At 46.4% G+C, this 23535-nt stretch overlaps 1 protein-coding gene across 9 annotated transcripts; it reads right to left on the bottom strand.

Annotated features, from left to right (window-relative positions):
- Positions 1–750: 750 nt before the first annotated feature.
- On the bottom strand, positions 751–23159 carry SSTR2 (somatostatin receptor 2). Of its 9 annotated transcripts, none has more exons than XM_081899844.1 (4): positions 22862–23159; positions 20394–20549; positions 14289–14430; positions 751–3684 (listed from the first exon to the last, which is right to left on the bottom strand). In XM_081899844.1, exon 4 carries the CDS (start codon positions 3588–3590, stop codon positions 2472–2474), a length of 1119 nt encoding a protein of 372 aa, XP_081755970.1. In that variant the 5' UTR covers positions 3591–3684; positions 14289–14430; positions 20394–20549; positions 22862–23159; the 3' UTR covers positions 751–2471. The 9 variants fall into 9 exon arrangements, 7 of the variants coding, with proteins under 7 accessions (XP_081755970.1, XP_081755971.1, XP_081755972.1 ...); XM_081899845.1 differs by having other exon boundaries at positions 14289–14354; XM_081899846.1 differs by lacking the exon at positions 22862–23159 and adding an exon at positions 20886–21021.
- Between the last annotated feature and the right edge of the window lie 376 nt (positions 23160–23535).

Below are 23535 nucleotides of genomic sequence, written 5' to 3'. Positions count from 1 at the left end.
AACCCTGATTTTCCAGGGGTCTCAAATGCAACGGGAACAAGCGTTGCTGAGGAAAAGGTTTTCCATTGCAGAAGTTCACCTTCCACAAGTTTCAGGACACTGAGAACCGAAAACGAGGCTAGGGTGGCAGAGGCAGCATGCTCCTCCTGTTGTTCTAATAGCCTGATGGTGTGGGCTCTTCCTTCTGTTTCTTTTTAATCAATCAGAGATTTGTGATAAATGAAACAATTTACTGTAAAGCAGGGAATTCTCAGCTCCTGCCAACTCCTTCATCAGGGTCCTCTAGTCGTGGCTCTGCTTGCCTATACTCAATAGTAAAAATCACAGCCCAAGACAGTTGTGGGAGTCGCTTGCCATCTGGAACCCTTCCCTGGGCAGAGCTCTTTAAACCTCCCAGGTCATAAAACTTAATAGTCTACACTCAAAACTCCCCGAAACATACTGACAACAGTGCAAATAGCCCCGCAGACAAAGTCTTCTGCTGAGGACAGGTAGCGGGAGAACCAAAACTACTCTTCATCAAACAAGTTGGCTTCTGCAGCCAGGAAACCTTGAACTAGGAGAACAGAAACTCTACAGAAACTGGACATTTATGCACAAGTGGGCTCAATTTGCATACTTTGCTCTGAATGTAAACCTTGGTGAAATTGTGTGGGGATGTGGGATTCATGGGTCAAGCATTTGAATGGAGGAGTATAAGGAGGCATCATAGAATCATAGGCCAGGGCACTGCGGAAACGGGACAATCAACAGGATGATGAAATTGGCTCCTGGTTGCTTACGGAAGCAATCCACCCAACTCTTCTCTTTCTCCACCCCCACCACCATCTCAAGCTTTTATTAAATGTGACCACTCTGTTTTTAAGTAGGCTTAAAGGCTCATTCTTTCCTCTCTCAGCAAGCGCAAGTTCAGCTCTCGAGCAATCTCCACAAGGTTATAGATTCTGAAATGGAAGCCATGCTCAGGCTTTTCCCACCCACAGTGTCCTTAGTACATTAAAGTCCTCTGTCAGTGGCAAACTCAAGACACCTTCTTGGTATGTAGGGGGCAGGGAGGACTTATAAAGGCTCCTTCCTCAATTGACCTGAAGTTGCAACCTAGCTGGTTGCTTGGTTGGTTTTGGAGAGTTGTTGTTTTGTTTTCAGTGTCCAGGCCAGTTGTTTTTTTTTACTGGTTAAAGAAAAGGTGGCAAGCAGAAATTATGTTAAAGCCTTGCCTCTGTTGTTTGATCTGTGATGGCTATTTCACTTATGCAAGACCAAGGAAGTATGCATTCTCACCCGTCTCTGATCATGGTTTTGACAAAAATTGTACGCAGCCATGTTGATGCACTGGGGGGGGGGGGATCCAAAATCCACAATACATTAATACCTCTATTAGGACCAACCAAAATGTCACAAAACTGTGAGCAAGATCCAGTCTGATAAAGAGTTCTGGTGAACTCAAAAGCTCGTTGATGACTTCGTAACGTTTGCGTGGCAAAGTTAACATATTGTGGCTTTTGGACTCAGATGCTGGAGAACTGCTCTCAGACTCTGATAACATCATTCCTATCCACAAAAAAGATTGTTCATTGGGGAAACCATTATGTAGGAGGCAAAGGGATGGAGGGATGACAACATATTTGCCATCTCTTTGAAATCATGGAAAGGGGCTCTCGTTACAGTTAGAGACAAGTCTCTCTGTCACCCTATTAGCATACTATATACTTATTTGATTCAACTATGAAGATTTCTGATCCCATCTCTGAAGACCTCATTTCATTAGCTGTTCCATAAACAAGAGCAATATAATGCAATTACTCATTTACCACTGCACCCTCCCTCCCTCCCAATATCTCATGACAGTTTTTGATTTTTATATAAAACATATGAGCTTAATGTTTTGCCTACTTGAAAAGCACATAGAGCTAAACTTTCAAAGTACCTATCATTTAGATGGGGTGGTGATGGCTGCAAAGAGGCTAGCTTGATAAAAAATATATATAATTCAGTATGTGAATTTGTGGAATACTTATCACCTTCGTCCTTATTCCAGTGTCTTTGTGTGTCAGCCAAGTTCTTCTTTTAATAATTTAACTCAAATTATTGGAGATGGAGCTTTTGAAATTCTAGACCCTGTGTGGAAAATCTGACCCATGAAGGGGTTTTTTTTTTTTAAAGTTCAAATTAATTCAAATGGATTTAGCACAGGGATACTATCAATGCTGCATCATCCCTTGTATTCAAACACGCATGTACAAGTGTGTACACATTTATGACTATTTCTAGTCAATCACTCCCACAATATACTTCTCCTTTCGATTAATATCCTTAAAACCAGCCTGCTGTTGGCCGAGAAGCAAGTCTGTCCCCTGAACCAATCCTTCGCATGCATTACCATTCCTTGAAAGAAGGACCAAAGGCCGTTATGCTGACTTGCTGCGGGCTTCTGTGATGAAGCAGGAAGGAGATGAGTGGGTAGAGATCTTTCAGATGCTTGTCTGAAGGTCACCATTGAGCAATGTCCTCTGGGTTTCTGTGGCCTCGTTTAGCCTAGACTTGTCCTGCTTGCTGTCACTCCTGTCGGCTTCATCCATGCCACTGACTTTCATAAGGCAGAGGACATTTTGGAAGCTCTTCTTGAAGTTGTCGGACAAGAAGGCATAAAGGATGGGGTTGGCACAGCTGTTGGCGTAGGTGAGGACCACTACAAAATCGAACATGCCCTTGAGGACAGGTGTTGGCTCAATCAAAACAGAGACTGACGAGACGTTGAAGATATAGAAGGGAAGCCAGCAAAAGATGAAGACGGCAACGACAATGGAGACCATCCTGGTGACCTTCTTCTCTGACTTTTTCCTCTTGGAGGAGCCCACCCTGATGCCAGAGGACTTGACCTTGATGATGATAAACAGGTAGCAAAGGCAGATGATGGTGAGGGGCACCAAGAAGCCCAAGATGAAGGTATAGATGATGAAGCCAACATACCAAGCAACAGACTCATCTGGCCAGATCATGGTACAGCTACTACTCCCGTGGTTATTGCTCACTCCAGCATATATCATGATGGGTAGTATGACCAGAAGGGAGATGCCCCAGACAGCTACATTGACCATCTTTGCTGTTCTTGGCCTCCTCCACTTGGCAGATTTTATAGGATGGACCACAGCAAGGTACCTATCAATGCTCATGACTGTGAGGCAGAAGATGCTGGTGAACTGATTGATCCCGTCTACTGTCATGACAACCCGGCAGATGGCTTTCCCAAAGGGCCAGTGAACCAGAGCTACCTGCATAGCCAGGAAAGGTAACCCCAACATGAACAGTTCATCCGCTATAGCCAAGTTGAGTATGTAGATGTTGGTGATCGTCTTCATTTTGGCGTAACGGAGGATGACATAGATGACCAGAGTGTTGCCACAGAGGCCCACAATGCACACCACAAAGTAGATGAAGGTGAGGATGGCATTGCTAGTCAAGTCATAGTGGGGGCTTGTGATGTTGATGGAGGTGTTGGCGGCAGGAGTCTCTGGGGGGAAGCTGTCAAACTGAGACGGCGAGGGGAACCAGAAGGCTGTGGTGTTGGGCAAATCATTCTCAAGGCCCATGGTGGAGCTGTTGTCACGGGCAAAGGGAACTCTTCAGGCAAGAAACCCTCTCATGTCGATTGGGTCAGGGTGGTCCAAGGCAATGTGGGAGGATCTGGAACCCAAAGAAGGAAGAAACGCTGTTATACCAACTTCATATGGCTTACTGCATCAGACCAATTTTCTGTTATCAGAGACAGAGCAAACTCATCGGCTGCTACCTTTCTCAAAGGCTCTTGGGCTTTCTTTTGAACAGAACTGCCACTGTGGGTGGGGTGCAGTGTTAGAAAATTCAGATATATAAGCTAGGTGCCAAATGACACCTTAAACCACCAAAACAGAATGTCTAGTTGCCATTTGGGGACCAAAAGTCACATTTTTCAATACGACTTTTGGTTCCGATTGCACAGATAAAGTATCACGGGTAGAATTCTGCAGGATGTGTTGTTAGAGTTTAAAAACAGACAAGATCCAACAATCCCCAGGCAGGCACCTCAAGATGGTGGAGATATTAGGTACCTAGGCATCTGCACTTGATCAGATATGGCCAGGTACAAAATGCGCCTGGTGCCTGGCAAATTTCAAATGCTGGTGGGGTGTTAACGACCCATCTCTTCCAATGTACACTGACTGGGAGAGAATGAAAGTGTCAGGGGTACAGGAGATGTTACAGGGTAATACATGGGTTGCTCTTTCCCTGTGTTAATAATTCTTGTCTTAATGACTAGCCAAGAGACTAATAGCTGTGTCCTGTGACTGCTCATGCAGACTGAAAAACAATACCTAGCTTAGGTTCAAGTAGATAATGTGGCCCACTGAGTTGGCCTTAAGAGACTCCTGCCCAAAACTCTGGAGAGCTGCTTGCTGTTAGTGTGGACAACACCGAGGTATCTGGATCAATGATCTGACACAATATCCAAGCTTCCTATGTTCCCACGACGCAGCCAAGGGGCCCCAGTCCTCCACAGTCTTTAACCACACCATCACTTAACATCTCCTATAGTGCTTTATGTGTATTCCAGACATTTCACACACAGTATCCCAGTCATCTCTGCAGCAGTCCTGTAAGGTAAGGTAAAGGTAAAGGGACCCCTGACCGTTACGTCCAGTCACGGACGACTCTGAGGTGGCGCGCTCATCTCACTTTACTGGCCAAGGGAGCCGGCGTACAGCTTCCAGGTCATGTGGCCAGCATGACTAAGCCACTTCTAACAAACCAGAGCAGCACACAGAAACGCCGTTTACCTTCCTGCCAGAGCGGTACCTATTTATCTACTTGCACTTTGATGTGCTTTTGAACTGCTAGGTTGGCAGGAGCAGGGACCGAGCAACGGGAGCTCACCCCGCACAGTTGCAACCTGCATCGTGTTTTAGTCACCATTTGCGGTCTGCTCCAGCAAATGGCCACTTGCATGCATATACAGTACAGGTGCACATAAAATCACACAGAACTTTGAGGAATAAAATATGAGGATGTGCATTTTTATTTTAGTTTTTAAATGCAGTGGAGAAGAGTTTGTGGGAGAAAGGGCAATATTCAGATCCTGTGGCTTGGCTGAGGAACGTAGAGTTGGAAGTAGTGGCTCTGGTAAAGTTTTGTTGGTTTAGCTGAATATTACTACCTCCCCTTCCTTTCCCTTCTTTGGGCAGTTCTGCCTCAGCATAATTTCTATCCCATGCCATGCAAGAGGGCAGGAGGGGACAGGAATGCTCTGCCCCTCCCCGTATTGATCAGAGTGGTGCTCTCAACCTTGCACACCATTGTTGCAATGCTGGCAGTGTGTGTCGGGGAGGTCTAGGTTCAAATTCCACCTAAGCTATATATTTACTTAGTGGCCTTGCACATGCTGCAGTCACTTAGTATCTCCCAACACCCCCACGATCTACCAAATGGAAAGTATCCGAGAGCCGATGTGTTGTATTAGCGAGAGAGTAAGGCTTGGATTGGAGAGACCCACTGAGCCAGGAATATCACTGAGTGGTCTTTGGCCAGTCACTTTCAACCTAAGCTACCCCAAGGGATCGTTACGACAATTTAGAAAAAGAAAAGCCAAGCAGAACAACTCCACATATACCACATCAAGCATACAGTCACAGTGGTTGTCATGACAGTAGACGGGATCAATCAGTTCACCAGCATCTTCTGCCTCACAGTCATGAGCATTGATAGGTACCTTTGCAGAAGGTCACAACTCATGGCCCAGAGATAGAAGAGGGGCAAAGCTGGGAAATCATGGGGGAAGAGGAGGAGGGAGAAACAGGCTGCAACATTATCACTAGAAAACATTCCAGACCCCCCTTCTCCCAGAACCCGGCAAAGAGTGAAAGTAGTAGAGCAGAGAGCGAAGAGGCAAATGGCCTTAAGCAGCCACCGTAAGGTGGGTGGTGCTGTTGATGACTGAGAAGAGGAGAAGGGGTGGAGATTAATCGGAGCAATGGCATTACCGTACTCCAAGAGGCAGTATTTCTAAGCCTCTCTCTGTGAATATTGAATAAAAGACTTGGTAAGAGCTTTTCTTGTCTACCTATCCCTGGCAGCCTGCCGTGGGAGGGGGGAATCAGATTCCCTGACGCCTGACTTATGGGGTCCAAGAGCCCTTCCTCCACCTTCCCAATTCTTGCCCAGCTTTGGGAAGAAGACAGGAGTGCTCCAGCATCTTGTCAGAGGCTTGATACCTCCTTCCCAAAGCTCAGGAAGCTTTTGCCTGGCTTAGGGAGGGAAGCATGACACTCATGGGTGAGACGTCACAACATTGCCACCCCACCACCAGCACCCATTGCCCTCAGAAGCCGGTGCCTCTGGCCCTAACTGCTCCCCTACAAAAAAAATTCACTGGGTGCCACCTCACTGGACAACATTACTGTAGTTCAAATCTTTGTGTTCTATAGTTGAGGAGCAGATATCACCTTTTGCTGCCCCTGTTTTATACAGAAACCCGTTTAGGATGCAATCCCACACATTAAAAAATAAAACCACACACACCTGGGGTATAAACCCACTGAACTCAATGGGGCTTACTTCTGAGCAGACATGTTTTCAATTGCCCAGTTTAATCCTTTTAATTAAAGGAAGCATTTTAGAAACTCTCAGCACTTCTAATTATCCTAGATGATTTTGAGGAGGGATGACCAGAGCACTCATGTGCATAAAGGAATAAATATCAGCAGGTGTAGGAAATTCCATCTTCTACAAAACTATTGAAAGGGACGGAAGCAATTTTGGGGGAGGATCTGACTACCCTAATTTTCCAGTTATCCCACACACTCCATTGTTGTGGTTTTAAAAATATACAGCCGTTATATATAAATATTTAACTATGCAGTCTCCAAAGATCTGGACCATCTCTTTATTGGAGCTCAGAATATAACTGGATATGCTGAAGTCAATTGTTTCCTCTTTGATTTGTTTCTTTCCACCCCCTTTCGGCTCATCAATGAACAGCCAGTCCCTTAGGGACACAATCCAATGGACTTAAACACATTGAAGCTCACTGAAATAAACAGCCCCAAGTGTGATGAACTCAGTGTTATAGCATAACCTAAAGCTTTTAGGTCCCAGCTCAGACATACTCCTGGTGGATGATGGTCAAACAATCATATCTGAATCTGTGCCGTTCGCTTATTGAATACAGTTGTTTGCCCTTACACATAAACCACAAGCTATTGCGGTCTGCCGCAGATTGCAGGAAATGTCATTCCAAACCACACAGTGTTAAGTCTGGGAAGTGGGGTGTGGGTGTGGGTGGGTGTATGAGAGAGAGAGAACCTCAACAACAAATTGGTTTCCTTTGATTTCTTTCCACCTTCATTAGAAAGGCATTCCCCCTCCTGCAACTTCAACAGTTCCTCTGAACTGCCATGTCTCACGCCAGATTTCCTAAGCCTGCATACACTATCGAAACCCTAGCATCTTATTCATCCCTCTCTTTCCTTTATGTTTACTGTGAGCTCCACGGTTGAGCTGCTGTTACCGGTTGGAGTTTGAGGTCTTAATTAGAGGAGAAGCTACCAGTCCAAACCAGCCCTCCTAGTGTGGAAGCCCCCAATTCCCCCCTCCTTTCATTTCTTTGGTGGACCTCATCAAATTAAATGTTGAAAGAGGAAAATAAAATAATGGTGCAGGCAGGAGGATGCTGAGGTGGGGAGGGTAAGCGTGGGAGGGTCACTTGGTCTTTTGCAGGAATGAGGCTGTTCTCTGCCTCCAGTTAAACACATAATTCCTTCTGTTCTCAGCAGGGTCAGTAGGCAGCTCTGGGTGCTGGCAGAAGAGAGACAACCAAGGAATGGATGAATAGCTCAGTTGGTTAGAGAGCGGCGCTTCTAACACCAAAGTTGCAGGTTCAATCCCTGCAATAACTTGGATTATTGAAGTGAATATTATGGATTAATATTAAGGATGGTGCTGTGGGTTAAACCACAGAGCCTAGGGCTTGCCGATCAGAAGGTCGGTGGTTCGAATCCCCGCAACGGGGGTAAGCTCCCGTTGCTCGGTCCCTGCTCCTGCTAACCTAGCAGTTCGAAAGCACGTCAAAGTGCAAGTAGATAAATAGGTACCACTCCGGTGGGAAGGTAAACGGCGTTTCTGTGCGCTGCTCTGGTTCGCCAGAAGTGGCTTAGTCATGCTGGCCACATGACCCGGAAGCTGTACGCCGGCTCCCTCGGCCAATAAAGCAAGATGAGTGCAACAACCCCAGAGTCAGCCACGACTGGACCTAATGGTCAGGGGTCCCTTTACCTTTACCTTACTCGGAACAGACCTATTGAAGTTAATGGACATGGCTAACTAACATCTGTTCATTTCAATGGTTCTGTTCTGAGTAGGACCAGCATTGGAGACAACTCTTAAACATTATTATTTTTAATGGTTAAATCTATATATCAGTTTTCCTTCAAGAAGCCTATGGGGATGTACTTGCTACCCATCCCCTGCCATGCCAATTTATCATCACAACAGCCCTGTGAGGTAGGCTAGGCTGAAACCTAGTGACTGGCAGAAGGTGCAATCCTGACTCCATTTAACCTGGGAGTAAAACCTACTGAATTCAGAAAGAGCTGCTTCTGAGTAGACAGGGTCACATACTCTGTCCTAGTTTGACACTCTAACCACTATGCTAGCTGTCCCTGTGACACTCACACCCTCTTTGTGGAGCTAATACAATGCAGGGAGAGAATTATGGACCCTGGAGACATTCAGGGTGTTCAGAATGCCTAAATAATATTACACCAATACAACAACCCTGCAAGATTGCTCCATATCCCCTCCACTGCACATGAGAGAGTAAGGCAGAGATCCAGCCAGCTTTAACCTCTGACCATTCAGAGGCAGAATTTGAACTACGGGTTTTCTGGCTCGCTACACAACCTCGCTGCAGGGGGTGAAACTGGGAAAGATGGAAGTGGGTTGGGAAGCAGATGGAGAAGACAACGTGCTGAAGGAGGAGGCAGTGGGTGACACAATCCTAGAAATAAAATTTAGATTTGAAAGAGCCGCTTTCATTGTTCCGCGGATCAAGTGTCAGAAATGCCGATTTAGGTACCACAGCAAAATCTCCACGGACTTTTAAGGCAGATGTTCGCAGGGAAGGGATTTCCTTCCTCTGTGGAGTCTTCAGAAAACAGACAGACAGCAGGAGCCCACCCCAAGGTTGCTGCTGAGGATTCTGCACTGGATTCTCAGGCAGAGAGAAAGAAGCACGCAAGTGAATCCTGTACCTATTTACTGGGTTCGCTTGCTCCCGAGCAGAAGGCGCCTACAATCGCAAGCCGGATCCCTGACCCAGAAACTATGCCCACGGAGTTCGAGGAAATGGATGCCCCTCGGGGTTCGCCCACGTCTGCAGCCCAAGGTCCCCAAGCAAAGCCAGCTGCCACCTCAAATCCCACTGAGGAGGAGGAGGAGATGAGCAACATCAGGATCTCCAAGCGCTGCCCCCCCCCACCCCCAGCTGCAGCCTGCAAGTTGTCCGGGAGCTCCCTTGACAGCTTATCCGGACAGCCTTCGAGGGTTTCCCCTTCCATCCAAGTTTCCACCTGTAGCCTTTCCTCCGAAGACTTGTTCCCCCGGCCGCGCACCGGCAATCCCCACCCCCTCCACCGCTTTCCCAAAGCGAAGCACTCACAATTTCGGCGTCTTTCTGCGAATTCTTCCCTCGCCCTCGACGCACGCTCCCGCTTGCTTGCATGTGTGTGCATGTATAATAGATATATATATATATGCAGATCGCCGGTAAAAAAGGAAAGCCAACGACTTCTTGCAAGCAGAGCGGAGATCGGCTCCGAGTGCAGGGGGCGCCAGACCTGCGCTTGGCGGCGGCGGCTGCTTCGGGACTAGCCCCTCGTCGAGGGAAACGCGAGTGCCAAGGAAGCGCCGGCGGCGGCGGCAGCAGCAGCAGCTCGCAAGCTGGCGCGCAGATGCAGCTCACGCGGCGCAGGAAGGCTGCCGGCTGCACCTCCGACGTGCCAAGTGGCCAGCCGAGCCGGGGAGGCGCTCTCGTCGTCGCCCACCCGCGGCCACTCCCCCCAAGCCCGGGCAATCAATGGGCCCCGCTCGGCGCAAAGGCGCGCCACCTCCGACGCGCAACGGTGGAGAGCCGGAGTCCACCTTTGGGGGCTTTGCCGGAGGCGAGGAGGCGTCAGGCTTTCGTTGGAGATGGGTAGTGGGCGGGGAGGTGAAGCTCCCCGTAAACGAGGGGCAGGATTTCAGCTCCTAAGATGCTTCCCAACCCCTTCCTAAAAAGACATACACTGGCAGCGACTGAGACCCCCGTTGCCATTTCCTGCAATAATCAGTAAAGGGAGTGCGCTTTGGTTTGTAGATGCAGCGTGTGGTTTTCAAAACGCGTTCACACGGCCCTGATCCAGGAGTCTCCCTAGGGAAGAAGAGACTCGGAGGAAGGGCGTGCTCAGGAACTAGGGGTATCGCCACTCCACCCGCGGGGCTCGGTCAACTTCCTTCCAGTCGAGCAGTGTTTCTCAACCAGGGGGCCATATGGTCCCCTGCCCTCCCCCCGATATTCCAAGAGGACTACAGGTGAAATTATATATGATTATAAAAATTATAAATGCAGCATGTCCTATTTACAAACAAAATAGCTACCGGTTGAGAAACAATGCAGTGGGCCACCCATCTTCACCAGGGGTGCCAACTTGAATAAAATACTGGGGCGGGGGCAGGCAAGCCCCACCTGGCATAATCGATCACATGATACTGTGCGCACACACCATTTGAATGGCAATGCCCATCACTTTGGGGGAGCCCCCATATTTTATTGGCGGGAGGTCAAAGGGACCTCAGCCTGCAGGAGTTGGCTCCTATGGTCTCCACCACCACTCCCAAAACAAGAGTGAAAGAGGAATTGGTAGTTGTCTTATATGGAGACTGCTGCTGTAACGGCCGTGGCAGTCATGGAGGTGCGAGTGGTTTCCAGTAAGGTGGTCCTCTAGCAAGACTAGCTGACCGACTGAAAGGCAAAGGCAACAACTCAGCTTTGTAGGAGGAAGAGAGAACCACACTTTAAATGGTATCCTTAGAAGACTGCCTTGATCTCCTTCCATATCCCAGGAAGGTGGGAAATAAGACTTTCCCAGCATGCGCACCATACATTTCAAGCACATGGTTTCCTCCCCGAGAATCCCGGGAGCTGCAATTTACCCTCACATCAATGGAATGGTAAGCTTACCCATCACAGCGCTACAGTTCCCAGCAGCCTTAACAAACCATGGTCCCCAGGATTCTTTATGCGATGTACAAAGCTATGGCTTCAAGTCGCAGACCACAACCAGTTTCCCTTTAGGGAAAACAGTTTTCTCTGAAGAGGCAGGCTGCCAAGTGGATTCCTGACCTAGAACCCATTCTAGGTTCTAGAGACTTCCTCTCTTGTATCTTGAACCCTCTGCAGTCAGCTTGGTGGATTAGCCCACACTCCCAGAATTCCCCTTAAAATGTTTTCTCCTGTCAAAGATGTTAATCGCAGCATTTATCAGCTGAAAAGGCAGAGGAAACAATGAGCAACCAGAGTTGCTTTATTACCTTAATCTTAGGATTATAGACTTGGAAGGGACCATGAAGTTCAAGCCCCCTCCAATGCAGGAAATCTTGCAATGCATTACAGTAATTAATTTTTTGCCCAATGTGGGGCTCAAGTCCACGACCCTCAGATTAAAAGTCCCATGCTCTGCCAACTGAGCTATAGAGACTACCTGTGCAGGGTAAATATTTTGCTCTAAACAAGAAGCCAAGCCAGGAAACTGGGTTGGCCATTTTGCTTTTGCACAAGGGCAATACCAGAAAAGTGGCAGGCATTATAAAGTCTCTTCACCAACAGTATCGCAGAAGTTGGCGTAGAGATCAATAGATCAATGGGGGCGGGGAATGTGGGCACAGCAAGGAGATGGTTAAGGACAACTGTTAAGGTTGGCACAGTAGTTTTTCAGCAAGACGCCTGTGGATTTCAAAATTGCAACCATTAAACAGATAGAAATGGAGAGATATTTGGCTTGCCTGTCCCGCAGCTGTGGCAAAACACCACAGAAATAAGGTGGCAGCCCTAATAATTGATCAGTGAGTTGAGCAGAGTGTGTCTGGTTGTGACTGTTGGGGGGGGGGCAGAAGTGGGATGATTATGTATAGGCATCGAACTGTGTTCCTGTCAGCAGGATCGTGCTGAACCTAGACTTTAAAGCACATTTATCATGTTGGCAGCTGCAGCTCCCTCCAACACATGTTTAATACAAGCATGTTCATATTGCATCAGTTCCAACTGTACCAGCCGTTTTGGAATGGGAGACAGAGGTACAGAGTTGGGCAGAACTTTCTTTCAGTACCTACGCAAGTTTGCTGCCGGAGCCCTTGGTGAATCCTTCAGGTCTAAAGGCAAAAGCCTCAGGCAGCTATTCTCTTGATTTTCAGCAACCTGTTTGCCCCCGACATCAATTGACTGGGAGCCCTATAAAACCTGCTCCAGCTCACATCTAATCTTCTCTAATTTGCAAATGCCTATGGCTACAAGCAATAAATATTTATTGGACCGGAGGAGTTGCTCTCTAGGTGGCCTCCTTGCCAAGGAGTCAGGGTCCCTTTTATGTTGCTCTGTGTTTGTCTGGCCCTGTTGATCTGGCCTTTTGCGACATATTTGCCTTCTTTCTCTCTGCCAAAGACTACAGCTTCATTGCTAAACACAGCAATTGCTAAACCTCAGAAATGGTACACTTGGCTTTGTGACCGAGACCCCCCTTTTGAGCATGTTTCCAAAGTGACTGACAGGAAAAATGGAATAAAATGAAAGCACGTTGAAAATAGCAAATAAAAAAACGAGAAGCGATAAAAATTAATTATATAATAAAGCGCAGCAGCATTAAACCAGCAGATTGGAAATTAATTATAAATAAAATACAAAGCACAGCAGCATTAAACCAGCGAACTCATTATCCAAGTGCAAATCCTTACGAGGCCAAAGTGGTGCCATACATATATATGAGGGAGGTATCGGCAGGCTTGGGATAAACCCCCAAAAGTAGAATCAATATTTAGCAGACACAAACCTCTGGAAGGTGGAAACTTCAAGAGAAGCCAATGAAGATTGAGCATGCTCATGGAATGCTGTTTGTTTGGGGTGGATATCCTCCATGAATACCCTAGAAGGAGGTATGGCTGGCTGGCTGACCCTCTGCACTACACCAGGGCAGGCTGGTTTATTAGAACAAATGGGGCACATTGCACAGCCCCACCAATCTGTCTGCTCTCAGACAGCTCCCATTTTTCTCACAATACATCCAGTCTAGGGGTAGGTAAAAAGGTAAAGGACCCCTGGACGGTTAAGTCCAGTCAAACTTGACTATGGGCGCTCATCTCACTTTTCAGGCTGAGGGAGCAAGTGTTTGTCCACAGACAGCTTTCCAGGTCATGTGGCCAGTGTGACTAAACCACTACTGGCACATGGAGGACCATGATGAGTGCCAGAGCGCACAGAAACGCCTTTACCTTCTCGCCGCAGTGGTACCTATTTATCTACTTGCACTGATGTGCTTTCATACTGCTAGGTTGGCAGGAGCTGGGACAGAGCAACGGGAGCTCACCCTGTCGTGCGGATTCAAACTGCCGACCTTCTAATCGGCAACCCCAAGAGCCTCAGCGGTTTAGACCACAGCACTACCTGTGTCCCTGAATGCCAGCTTCCCCCTCCTCCTTAGCCTCAGTGTCACCCTTGTAGAACTCAGCAGGGAGAAAGACGGAGACAAACCTAGACTTGTGCTTGGTGCAAGGATTAGCTGAGCAGTGCTTCTACCAGACCCATAACTGATGTCGCAAATGGCAGCCATCTGGTGTGGGGCAAGTGGGCATCGCTTGGGGAAAAAGTAATTGCAGGCCAAATTGGGACCCAAATATAGGCACACATTGCAGGGAACCTCAGAGGGATTTCCACAGCTCCTACCAGGTATAGGTATTTAACAGAAGTTTTAAACCGTGTTTTTTAAAAGCACATTATATTTGTAGCATATACACATTACGAATTTGGGGCACTTCCAAGTCCTGCTGCACCCCATCGGAATGGTGATTTGAGGGTCCGTCCTTGCGAAACAAGTCCTTGTCACCATGAAATGTACAGAAACACACCTTAATTGAGGCTAAGGCTTTAAAATTTAATTCACACTATAAAAATCCATCCACAGCCTTAACTATCGCAAAGTAGTAACTAAGACTGCAGTCCTCTGCATATTTACCTGGTGGTAGCAAGTCATCCTGACCTCAGATTGATGGATTTCCAAGTAGACAGGCATAAAACCAGGCTGTAGATTAGGAAAGGACTTCGTATCAGTGGTTTTACAGTGCAATCAAATGCTCGTCTAATCAGAAGCAAGTCCCCTTGAGATAAATGAGACATCACCGGGTAAGTGTATAACAGGATTGCAACCTTTGCTAATATTGGTGTCCAGAGCCAATATACAGTGCTACCTCGGGTTAAGAACTTAATTCATTCTGGAGGTCTGTTCTTAACCTGAAACTGTAATAATAATAATAATAATAATAATAATAATAATAATAATAATAATAATTTATTATTTGTACCCCGCCCATCTGGCTGGGTTTCCCCAGCCACTCTGGGCGGCTTCCAACAAAGATGAAAAATACACTGAAATGTCACGTATTAAAAACTTCCCTGAACAGGGCTGCCTTCAGATGTCCTCTGAATGTCAGGTAGTTGTTTATCGCTTTGACATCTGATGGGAGGGCGTTCCACAGGGCGGGCGCCACTACCAAGAAGGTCCTCTGCCTGGTTCCCTGTAACTTGGCCTCTCGCAGTGAGGGAATCGCCAGAAGGCCCTCGGAGCTGGACCTCAGTGTCCAGGCAGAACGATGGGGGAGGAGACGCTCCTTCAGATATACTGGACCGAGGCCGTTTAGGGCTTTAAAGGTCAGCACCAACACTTTGAATTGTGCTCAGAAACGTACTGGGAGCCAATGTAGGTCTTTCAAGACCGGTGTTATATGGTCTCGGCGGCTGCTCCCAGTCACCAGTCTAGCTGCCGCATTCTGGATTAGTTGTAGTTTCCGGGTCACCTTCAAAGGTAGCCCCACGTAGAGCGCTTCTTAACCTGAAGCACTACTTTAGCTAATGGGGCCTCCTGCTGCCGCCGCGCCACCGCTGCATGATTTCTGTTCTCATCCTGAAGCAAAGTTCTTAACCCAAGGTAATATTTCTGGGTTAGCAGAGTCTGTAACCTGAAGCGTATGTAACCCAAGGTACCACTGTACATACAATGAACAACACAGGCATTAACTGGCAGGTAAGTCCCCAGAGCAGCAGGCTAGATAGAAAGACTCTAACACAGTGTGTCCCAAACTTTGATCTCCAGCTGTTTTTGGACTACAGTTTCTATCATCCCTGACCACTGGTTCTGTTAGCTAGGGATGATCGGAGTTGTAGTCCAAAAATGGCTGGAAACCCAAATTTGGGAAACACTGCTCTAAAATAATTCAGCAGAAGTCAGCTTACTCAGTGAGGAAGTGCAAAGAAGGGGGAAAGAGCCTGACTTCCCTCAATAAAGCCCAGCTGAGCAATTGGCTTCTCCCAGGCCATGACTTTAAGAAGAAGGAGAAGCAGCTAGGAAGGGAAAATAGGAGTTTAGGGTTTTGTTGCTTTTTGTTTTGTTTGTTTTTAAAAAAACTTTTATAATTTGTGTGTCTTTGTTTCTCAGTTTGATCTTTTTACATGGTTTTGTGTGGTGGTATTTTATGCACTGCGTCTTGCAGTTACTTTTATCAGATCATAGTTTGGAAATTATTCATTGTAATTGTTAAGAGTGAATTTCTGTTTAATGTTTGCTGGTGTTTTGAGAGTTAATTTTATTGCGTGCTATTATATTCTAGTAGATTATTGAATATTCCTTTTTTTGATAACACGTTCCATTTTAAAGTTACGTTTTCTTATTGGATCAGATTATTTATTATAAGGTGTGCATTCTTTGTTGTGTATTTTGTTGCTGTAAACTGCCTTGTGTACAGCAAAATGGAAAGGTGGTACCTTGGGTTAAGTACTTAATTCATTCTGGAGGTTTGTTCTTAACCTGAAACTGTTCTTAACCTGAAGCACCACTTTAGCTAATGGGGCCTCTGGCTGCTGCCGCCGCGCCACCGCTGCACGATTTCTGTTCTCATCCTGAAGCAAAGTTCTTAACCCGAGGTAATATTCTTGGAGAAGCAGCCTTCGACTCTTGCAAGGAAGACAGAAGAAGCAGAACCGGATGCAATGCTTTCGCTGCATGAGATAACTGTGTCAAGAGTTAACACTGCCTACACACCCTGTCCATCAAGCAAGAGTCCGTTAACAAGCAGCAGTTCAGACAGGAGGGGTGGTTTAGGTTAGAAAGGTAGACTCTTCACTGGATTCCCGTGAGATTTCAGGTGGCAGTTCAGTTCTAGCTTTCCTTTTCCACCTCCCTCACCACCTATCAAGGAGGCAAAATCATGCTGGGAATTAAGGGAATTAAGATGAAAGGCTGCGTATTGATACCCAGGAGAAAAGGATAAGGTTCAATTTGCATCCTACACATCCATAGGATATTAAGAGAGCAGGATTTCAGGAGCTCAGGGAATAATCACTAGCATAATAAATAACCCATAAGGCAGGGAAATGACCTTTCCCAAAGAAACAGATGAGAAATAAATATCCAAATAAGCTTCATTTTTTTCAATAAAAAGAAAGCCCATGGTATCAGCACGACAGAAGAGCAGATGGTATTGCCACGAGTGTCCTAGTGAATGGGATACATGTACCTCACTGGATTTGCAGAGGTGGATGTTACAGATTTTAAAACGTTCTCCTTGGATGCAAACAACGCCTCTGTGGAAAAGCCAAGGCCAATCTCCAGTTAAAATGCAAAGGTTTATAATTACTCATCAACACCTTTGTCACACAGACTTCATTTGAAATGGAGTCTAGGCCTCACGAAGGCCACTAGAAGACACTGGATTAAATGTCATGAACAGGAGGAATCATGAGGCTTAGAAGCTGAGATATACGGTATATGCACATTTTAGCCCACCAAAGTAGCAGAAATATAAAGATCACAATATAATGGCAAGTAAAAAATATGGATGTGTGTGTGTGTGTGTTTAAAACTATCCCCTTCAATGCAAATAATTTTAATGTGCATACATTAAAATTCTTTTCCTACTAATAATTTGTGGGTTTTTTCCATGAAGTAAGTTACATTTGCTGCTCAACAGCTATATTCCAAGCAGGACGAGGGGGCCGGCATTTGTCCACAGACAGCTTTCCAGGTCATGGTTAAACCGCTTCTGGCACAATGGAACGCTATGATGGAAACCAGAGCGCACCGAAACACTGTTTCCTTTCCTGCCACAGTGGTACCTATTTATCTACTTGCACTGGTGTGCTTTTGAACTGCTAGGTTGGCAGGAGCTGGGACAGAGCAATGGGAGCTCACCCATCGTGGGGATTCGAACTACCGACCTGATCACCAAGCCCAAGAGGCTCAGTGGTTTAGAGTACAGTACCACACACATCCCTTAGGTGGCTGTCAGAGGCAGTGCCCACAGAGAAAGGAGTTGGTAAAAGGGACCTGCTCTTGCTCCTTCCACATTAAGCCCCAATATGGGTGTTAAAGGTTTATTGATTTCTTCTTCTTCTTCTTCTTTTACAAACATGAAGACTAGAAATTGTGCCTCTCTTTTAAAATTTGAAACTAAGCCTTGATAAATGCATCAGTTTTCTTTTTTAAGCTCGGAAGCATGCTAATAATAAACACAGATCTGTCAAGTGCAAGTGAATTGCAATAGCAACAGTTGTATGTATGACGGGTCATATGGTTTCTGTAAACCAATTTGAGGGTTTTTGGTTTTGGGGTTAGATTTTTTTACAATCACATAGTGTGTAAATTTTATGAAATAAATAAATATCAACCAACTTTGGCAGAAGTCCTTCTCTAAAATGGATGGTAAAACTTAGAAGATTTGTGTTAAGTTGTGGGTGAACATATCAGATGACACAGCGATTCTTCAATCAGCTCTTGTTTATTCACAGGCCAGAACAGAACTGAACTGAAGGGTTCAGCCAGCCTGCTTATATAGAACTCCACTAGAACGCAACAGTAACCATTTTCTGTAACTATCCAAAACTGAACATAAAGTAAATCGTACCTTTGGAAAGTGCGCCATTTTCTACACACATTCACACATCCTTCTCTATCTCCAACCAGACAAGCAAGAGGCATTATCGGAGATCAAGGACATATGGCGGATGGGCAAAAACACTCAAGTGCGAAGCCTGGGGAGAGTACCCACTACACCAGCGTGGCATAACGGGTAGTGTCTCAGAGTAGGACCTGGGAGACCAGGGTTCAAATCCCCATTCAGCCATGACCTATGGCCAGTCACCTGTTTTTGCAGCATAAAATACTTCACAGGGTTTTGGTGGAGATTAAATAGTGGGGGTGGGGGAGGAGAAGCAGGTGCAATACTTGAGCTCCTTATAGGGACGCGGGTGGCGCTGTGGGTTAAACCACAGAGCCTAGGACTTGCTGATCAGAAGGTCAGCGGTTCGAATCCCCACGACGGGGTGAGCTCTCGTTGCTCGGTCCCTGCCCCTGCCAACCTAGCAGTTCGAAAGCACGTCAAAGCGCAAGTAGATAAATAGGTACCGCTCCGGCGGGAAGGTAAACGGCGTTTCCGTGTGCTGCTCTGGTTCGCCAGAAGTGGCTTAGTCATGCTGGCCACATGACCCGGAAGCTGTACACCGGCTCCCTTGGCCAATAAAGCAAGATGAGCGCCACAACCCCAGTGTCGGCCACGACTGGACCTAATGGTCAGGGGTCCCTTTAACTTTACCTTTAAATGGCGGGGGTGGGGGGGTGAGGAGAAGCAGGTATAATACTTGAGCTCCTTAGAGAAAAGGCGGGATAGAAATACTTACATACTGTGGAACTAACAGAAGCCTTAATATACATCTTACCATGTAAATTTCATCAGTCGTATATAAGTGCCCCAATCTCGCTTGAGTCGTACTTTTAAAAGTGTATGATTTGTTCAAGCAGAACGGGGATACACAGGCTAACTGGCAAGCCACATCTTTTTGCACATTTTACACTCACGGTTGCTGTTCCAGTGAGTGATACATCCGGAAAAGTCTGTCTAGGTGTGCAGCCGAGGTGAGTGTGGTAAGAACTGAACCAAAGCTCCCCCGCCATAAATCATACATCTATTGCTATCTATTGCTACTGCCTATTTATAAGCTGTGGAATGATGAAGAAGAAGAGTTCTGGGAACATGACAAGTAACTTTATTTATCATGTGGTGGAAACACTTCTGTGCTTTGCCTGTTCCTTCACATCTAGAATAAGATAGATATATGAGCCTGCATTTGATGGGATTATGTAAGAGTATTACAATTCCAAGCTGGGGATGAATGGCTCATCATCTGTTATTTCACTTTTTCCCTCCACCCCTGGTCACTATTTATTGTTGCCTTTTCTTTTAAAAATATATCTAGAACTGTGGACCAAGCTGATGTGGAAATGTGTCTGTTACAAAGCAAAGAGAATACATTCACAGGAAAATTCTCTTAAGATTTTAACAATGGCAGCAAATTTTTTTCATAGGGGAACAGTTAAGGCCAGAGGCACCAGCTCAAGAGGGGAATCGGCGGGTGCTTACATTGTGACGTCCTGCATTTGAGCATTGCATTCCCGCTTCCTGAGCTGGGCAGAAGCTTTCCGGGCTTTGGGAAGGAGGCTTTAATGTTTTAATACTCTAATTTATCAGGAACAAGCCTAGTCACCCTCATCCACTCGCCACACACCACTGAACCTTAATGTCTGTTATGCCTTCACCACCTCATGACCAAGGCAGCAGTAGCCTTGTGGCAAAATGGAAAAATCCCAGAGAGCCCTGTTTCTTTCTCCACAATTCCAAATGCAGATCAGAATCACAACTTAACCTATAAGCATCCACATTTAGTTTCTGAGAGCATGTGCAAAGAGCCAGACTTCTTGTACGTGCCTGAACTTTCCAGTATATTCTCACAGGAAAAAACTGCTGCGTTCTGCTTCTTATATTATAACTGGATGCAACTTGGCATACACGGCCAGGTCTTCCAGACATAAGGAACGCCTGAGGTTCAGCTTTATACTAGATACCGCTTTTATTCATGTGCCTGGCCCAATAAGCATTCAGGCTCTTAAGACCGTCTGTTGCAATGTGTATTTTCAGTTTCCCTCACAGCGAGCGCCGAGCTAGGCAAGCATCCCTGATGCCTCGGGCAAAAGCAAACATTGTTCCCTGAGCAAACCGAAAAGAAATTCACTTACCAAGTGGAAGCAGAAAACGTTTCCTTTTATCAACACTATTAGTGCTTTGGATAAACTGCTGCCGAACTGTATCCTTTGCTCATTCTCTGGCACACACAGGGAGACAGAGAGGCCATTGGAACACCTTGTTTTCTGACAGAGGCATGTTGTCAACAGCTGAAAGGGTGACAAGCAAAGAGTGTGTCGAAACCTACTCGTGAAAGGACTCTGGGTCGGCTCCTCCAAATCTGCCCTTGACCTAGGCTTTCTGGCCCTGTTCCCGAGCAAGTGTTTCCCCTTATCTCCGTCTGTGGTGCTCTGTAGAAGAACAGCTCAGTGGGGACAAAATCCGAAACAATTACCAGACTAGAATCATAGAATCATAGAGTTGGAAGAGACCACAAGGGCCATCGAGTCCAACCCCCTGACTAGGCCTGATTCATTTAAAACCAGCTGGATGGTAGCCACTGGAAAACCACTTCCTCACAGTTTACCCTCACATCACCTCAGTACCTTGTACAGATTTTATCCCGTGGCCACACACTGCTCATGTTGTTCCCCCGGCAATGCGTCCTTTCCAATACAGCCATTGTTGATGGTTTGGGGAAAAAAGTACCATGTTCTGCACAGCCTCACATCATCAACTGCTATGGAAGCAATGTGGGACCAAAGCATGGGGAAGCGGGTTATATGACTGAATATATGAATTGTGCCTTTGTTTATAGCAGTAAAAAAAAGGGGGGAGTGAGTTGACACTCTTTATGGGGCCAACTGGTTTGATGCAGTATAAGGCCTTGTAGGTCACACACACCCCTTCAAGGACATTAGCCATTATGTTCAAATCCCCATATCGCAATTAACCTATTAGGGCCTTTCTGCATGATTTAACTGAAATTGTTGCAGCACCTTCACCGGACTGAAGCAAACCCAGCAAAGCATTCTTGCTGAGGGAGAAAAGCTGTTTACCACCAACTCAGATCACCGAATGAAGTTGCTGGTAGATTAGAGGGAACTGTTGGACCCAGAAAGCACCGTTTTCACGAACGTTTTTCCTTGCAATAGTGACACGGGCACTTACTGGATATTGCCCATGACAGAACTGCCAAGTATCTTTGCCTTCTTGTAAAAGTTGGAGCCCCTGGTTCTTGTTTTTTGTTTAATATAATTTTGTCCCCTTTTGGAAGTTGAGAACCCTGAACAGTTCTCAAGTGTACATAAAAGGCGGCAGGGAGAACTATCCCACACCACAGTACAGTGGTACCTCGGGTCAAGAACTTAATTCGTTCTGGTGGTCTGTTCTTAACCTGAAACTGTTCTTAACCTGAGGTACCACTTTAGCTAATGGGGCCTCCCGCTGCTGCCACACCACATCACACGATTTCTGTTCTCATCCTAAAGCAAAGTTCTTAACCTGAGGTACTATTTCTGGGTAAGCGGAGTCTGTAACCTGAAGCGTCTGTAACCCGAAGCGTATGTAACCCGAGGTACCACTGTAATGCTAGACTTCTCCATTCCAGTTTTCTGTTGTTTGTTAGCACGGCAATTTCGCTTAATTTGGCTAGTGCAAGGAAAGTGCTAACAACCAGAACACTGTTACCCTATTCTTCTCCTTCTCCTTCTCCTTCTCCTTCTCCTTCTCCTTCTCCTTCTCCTTCTCCTTCTCCTTCTTCATTTGCATACTGTTCTTTACCAGCAGGTCACAGGGCAGTCCCATAGTTCACAGCATAAAATCACAATATAAAAACTCAAAATACATAATAAGAACAAGAACAACGCAATAATTCCCCCTTCCACAACACATTTTAAAAGGTCACTGGATGTCAATCAGCCCAAGGCCTGGTTAAAGAGGAACATTTTTGCCAGGAGCCTAATGGTGTATAATGAAGGGTTTCATCTGAAAAGACCTTTGTCTTTTAGGATGCCACACCATTTTCTCTTGCTTTCACAAATCCACAGGTAGCCGCAGCTACCCTGAGAGGATCCCAATGCAATTCACCTGTAAAGGTAAAGGTAAAGGTACCCCTGCCCGTACGGGCCAGTCTTGACAGACTCTGGGGTTGTGCGCCCATCTCACTTAAGAGGCCAGGGGCCAGCGCTGTCCGGAGACACTTCCGGGTCACATGGCCAGTGTGACATCGCTGCTCTGGCGAGCCAGAGCCGCACACGGAAACGCCGTTTACCTTCCCGCTGGTAAGCGGTCCCTATTTATCTACTTGCACCCGGAGGTGCTTTCGAACTGCTAGGTTGGCAGGCGCTGGGACCGAGCAGCGGGAGCGCACCCCGCCGCAGGGATTCGAACCGCCGACCTTTCGATCGGCAAGTCCTAGGCGCTGAGGCTTTAACCCACAGCGCCATCTGTACTAAATGCTTAACACAAACGTGTTCCCTCTGATGTGACCACTCAGGCCACTATTGTTCTTTTAAAACATGATAAGAAAGGAGAGTAGGTGCGGAAGTGGAAATCTAAACCTAGAAAGAGAGGGTCTTACCTGGGGGGCACTTGCATCCTTAAACGACAAGATTCCAGCCCTTTTTCTGACGCCAGTGATCTCCTGATACCCAGAGAGTGTGCCCTCTGTCCTGCTCAGTCCATTCTGTCAATCCGTACCCTTTTATTCTTGTTAATTATTTACAGCCGAATTTCCCATGGCAGCTTGTTGATCCTGAACTGCTACGATTTTGAGGCTCTGTATAGTTTTAACGGCAGAACATACCATGCTGAGTTAACCCATGCCCCAAACAAGGATCCATCTGCGGTGTGAGGAATGCTTTTAAGTCTTGGAGAAGGTGCTCTGAGAGCAAGTGAGATTAATAGGGTGCCACAGAGCAAGCTGCCTTTCTTGTTGAGTGATCAGGTGGTGAGGCAGTTTGCTAAAGTCCACCCCCCCCCAAAAAAATGGAGGAGGCAGGAAATTCTCCAACCACCAATACTGGGACCCTATTTACACCATATTGTGTAGATAAAAAGCGATAGCTGATCGGCGCAGAAGTCCTTATAAATGCAGTGCTCATTAAATGACCCACGATAGTAATTTAATCCAAAGCAGGAATCTTTTGCCCAACATAGGTCTCAAACCTATGACCCTGAGATTGAGCGCCTCACGCTCTACAGACTGAGCTATCCCAGATAATACTTGAACAACTGACTGCCACTCTGTTAATG

The sequence above is a fragment of the Podarcis melisellensis genome (assembly GCF_964234715.1).
Source record: "Podarcis melisellensis genome assembly, chromosome: 2".
In the NCBI taxonomy this organism is placed as follows: domain Eukaryota; kingdom Metazoa; phylum Chordata; class Lepidosauria; order Squamata; family Lacertidae; genus Podarcis; species Podarcis melisellensis.
The sequence above is the reverse complement of the archived record's forward strand: the minus strand, read 5'-3'. Positions and strand labels throughout refer to the sequence as shown.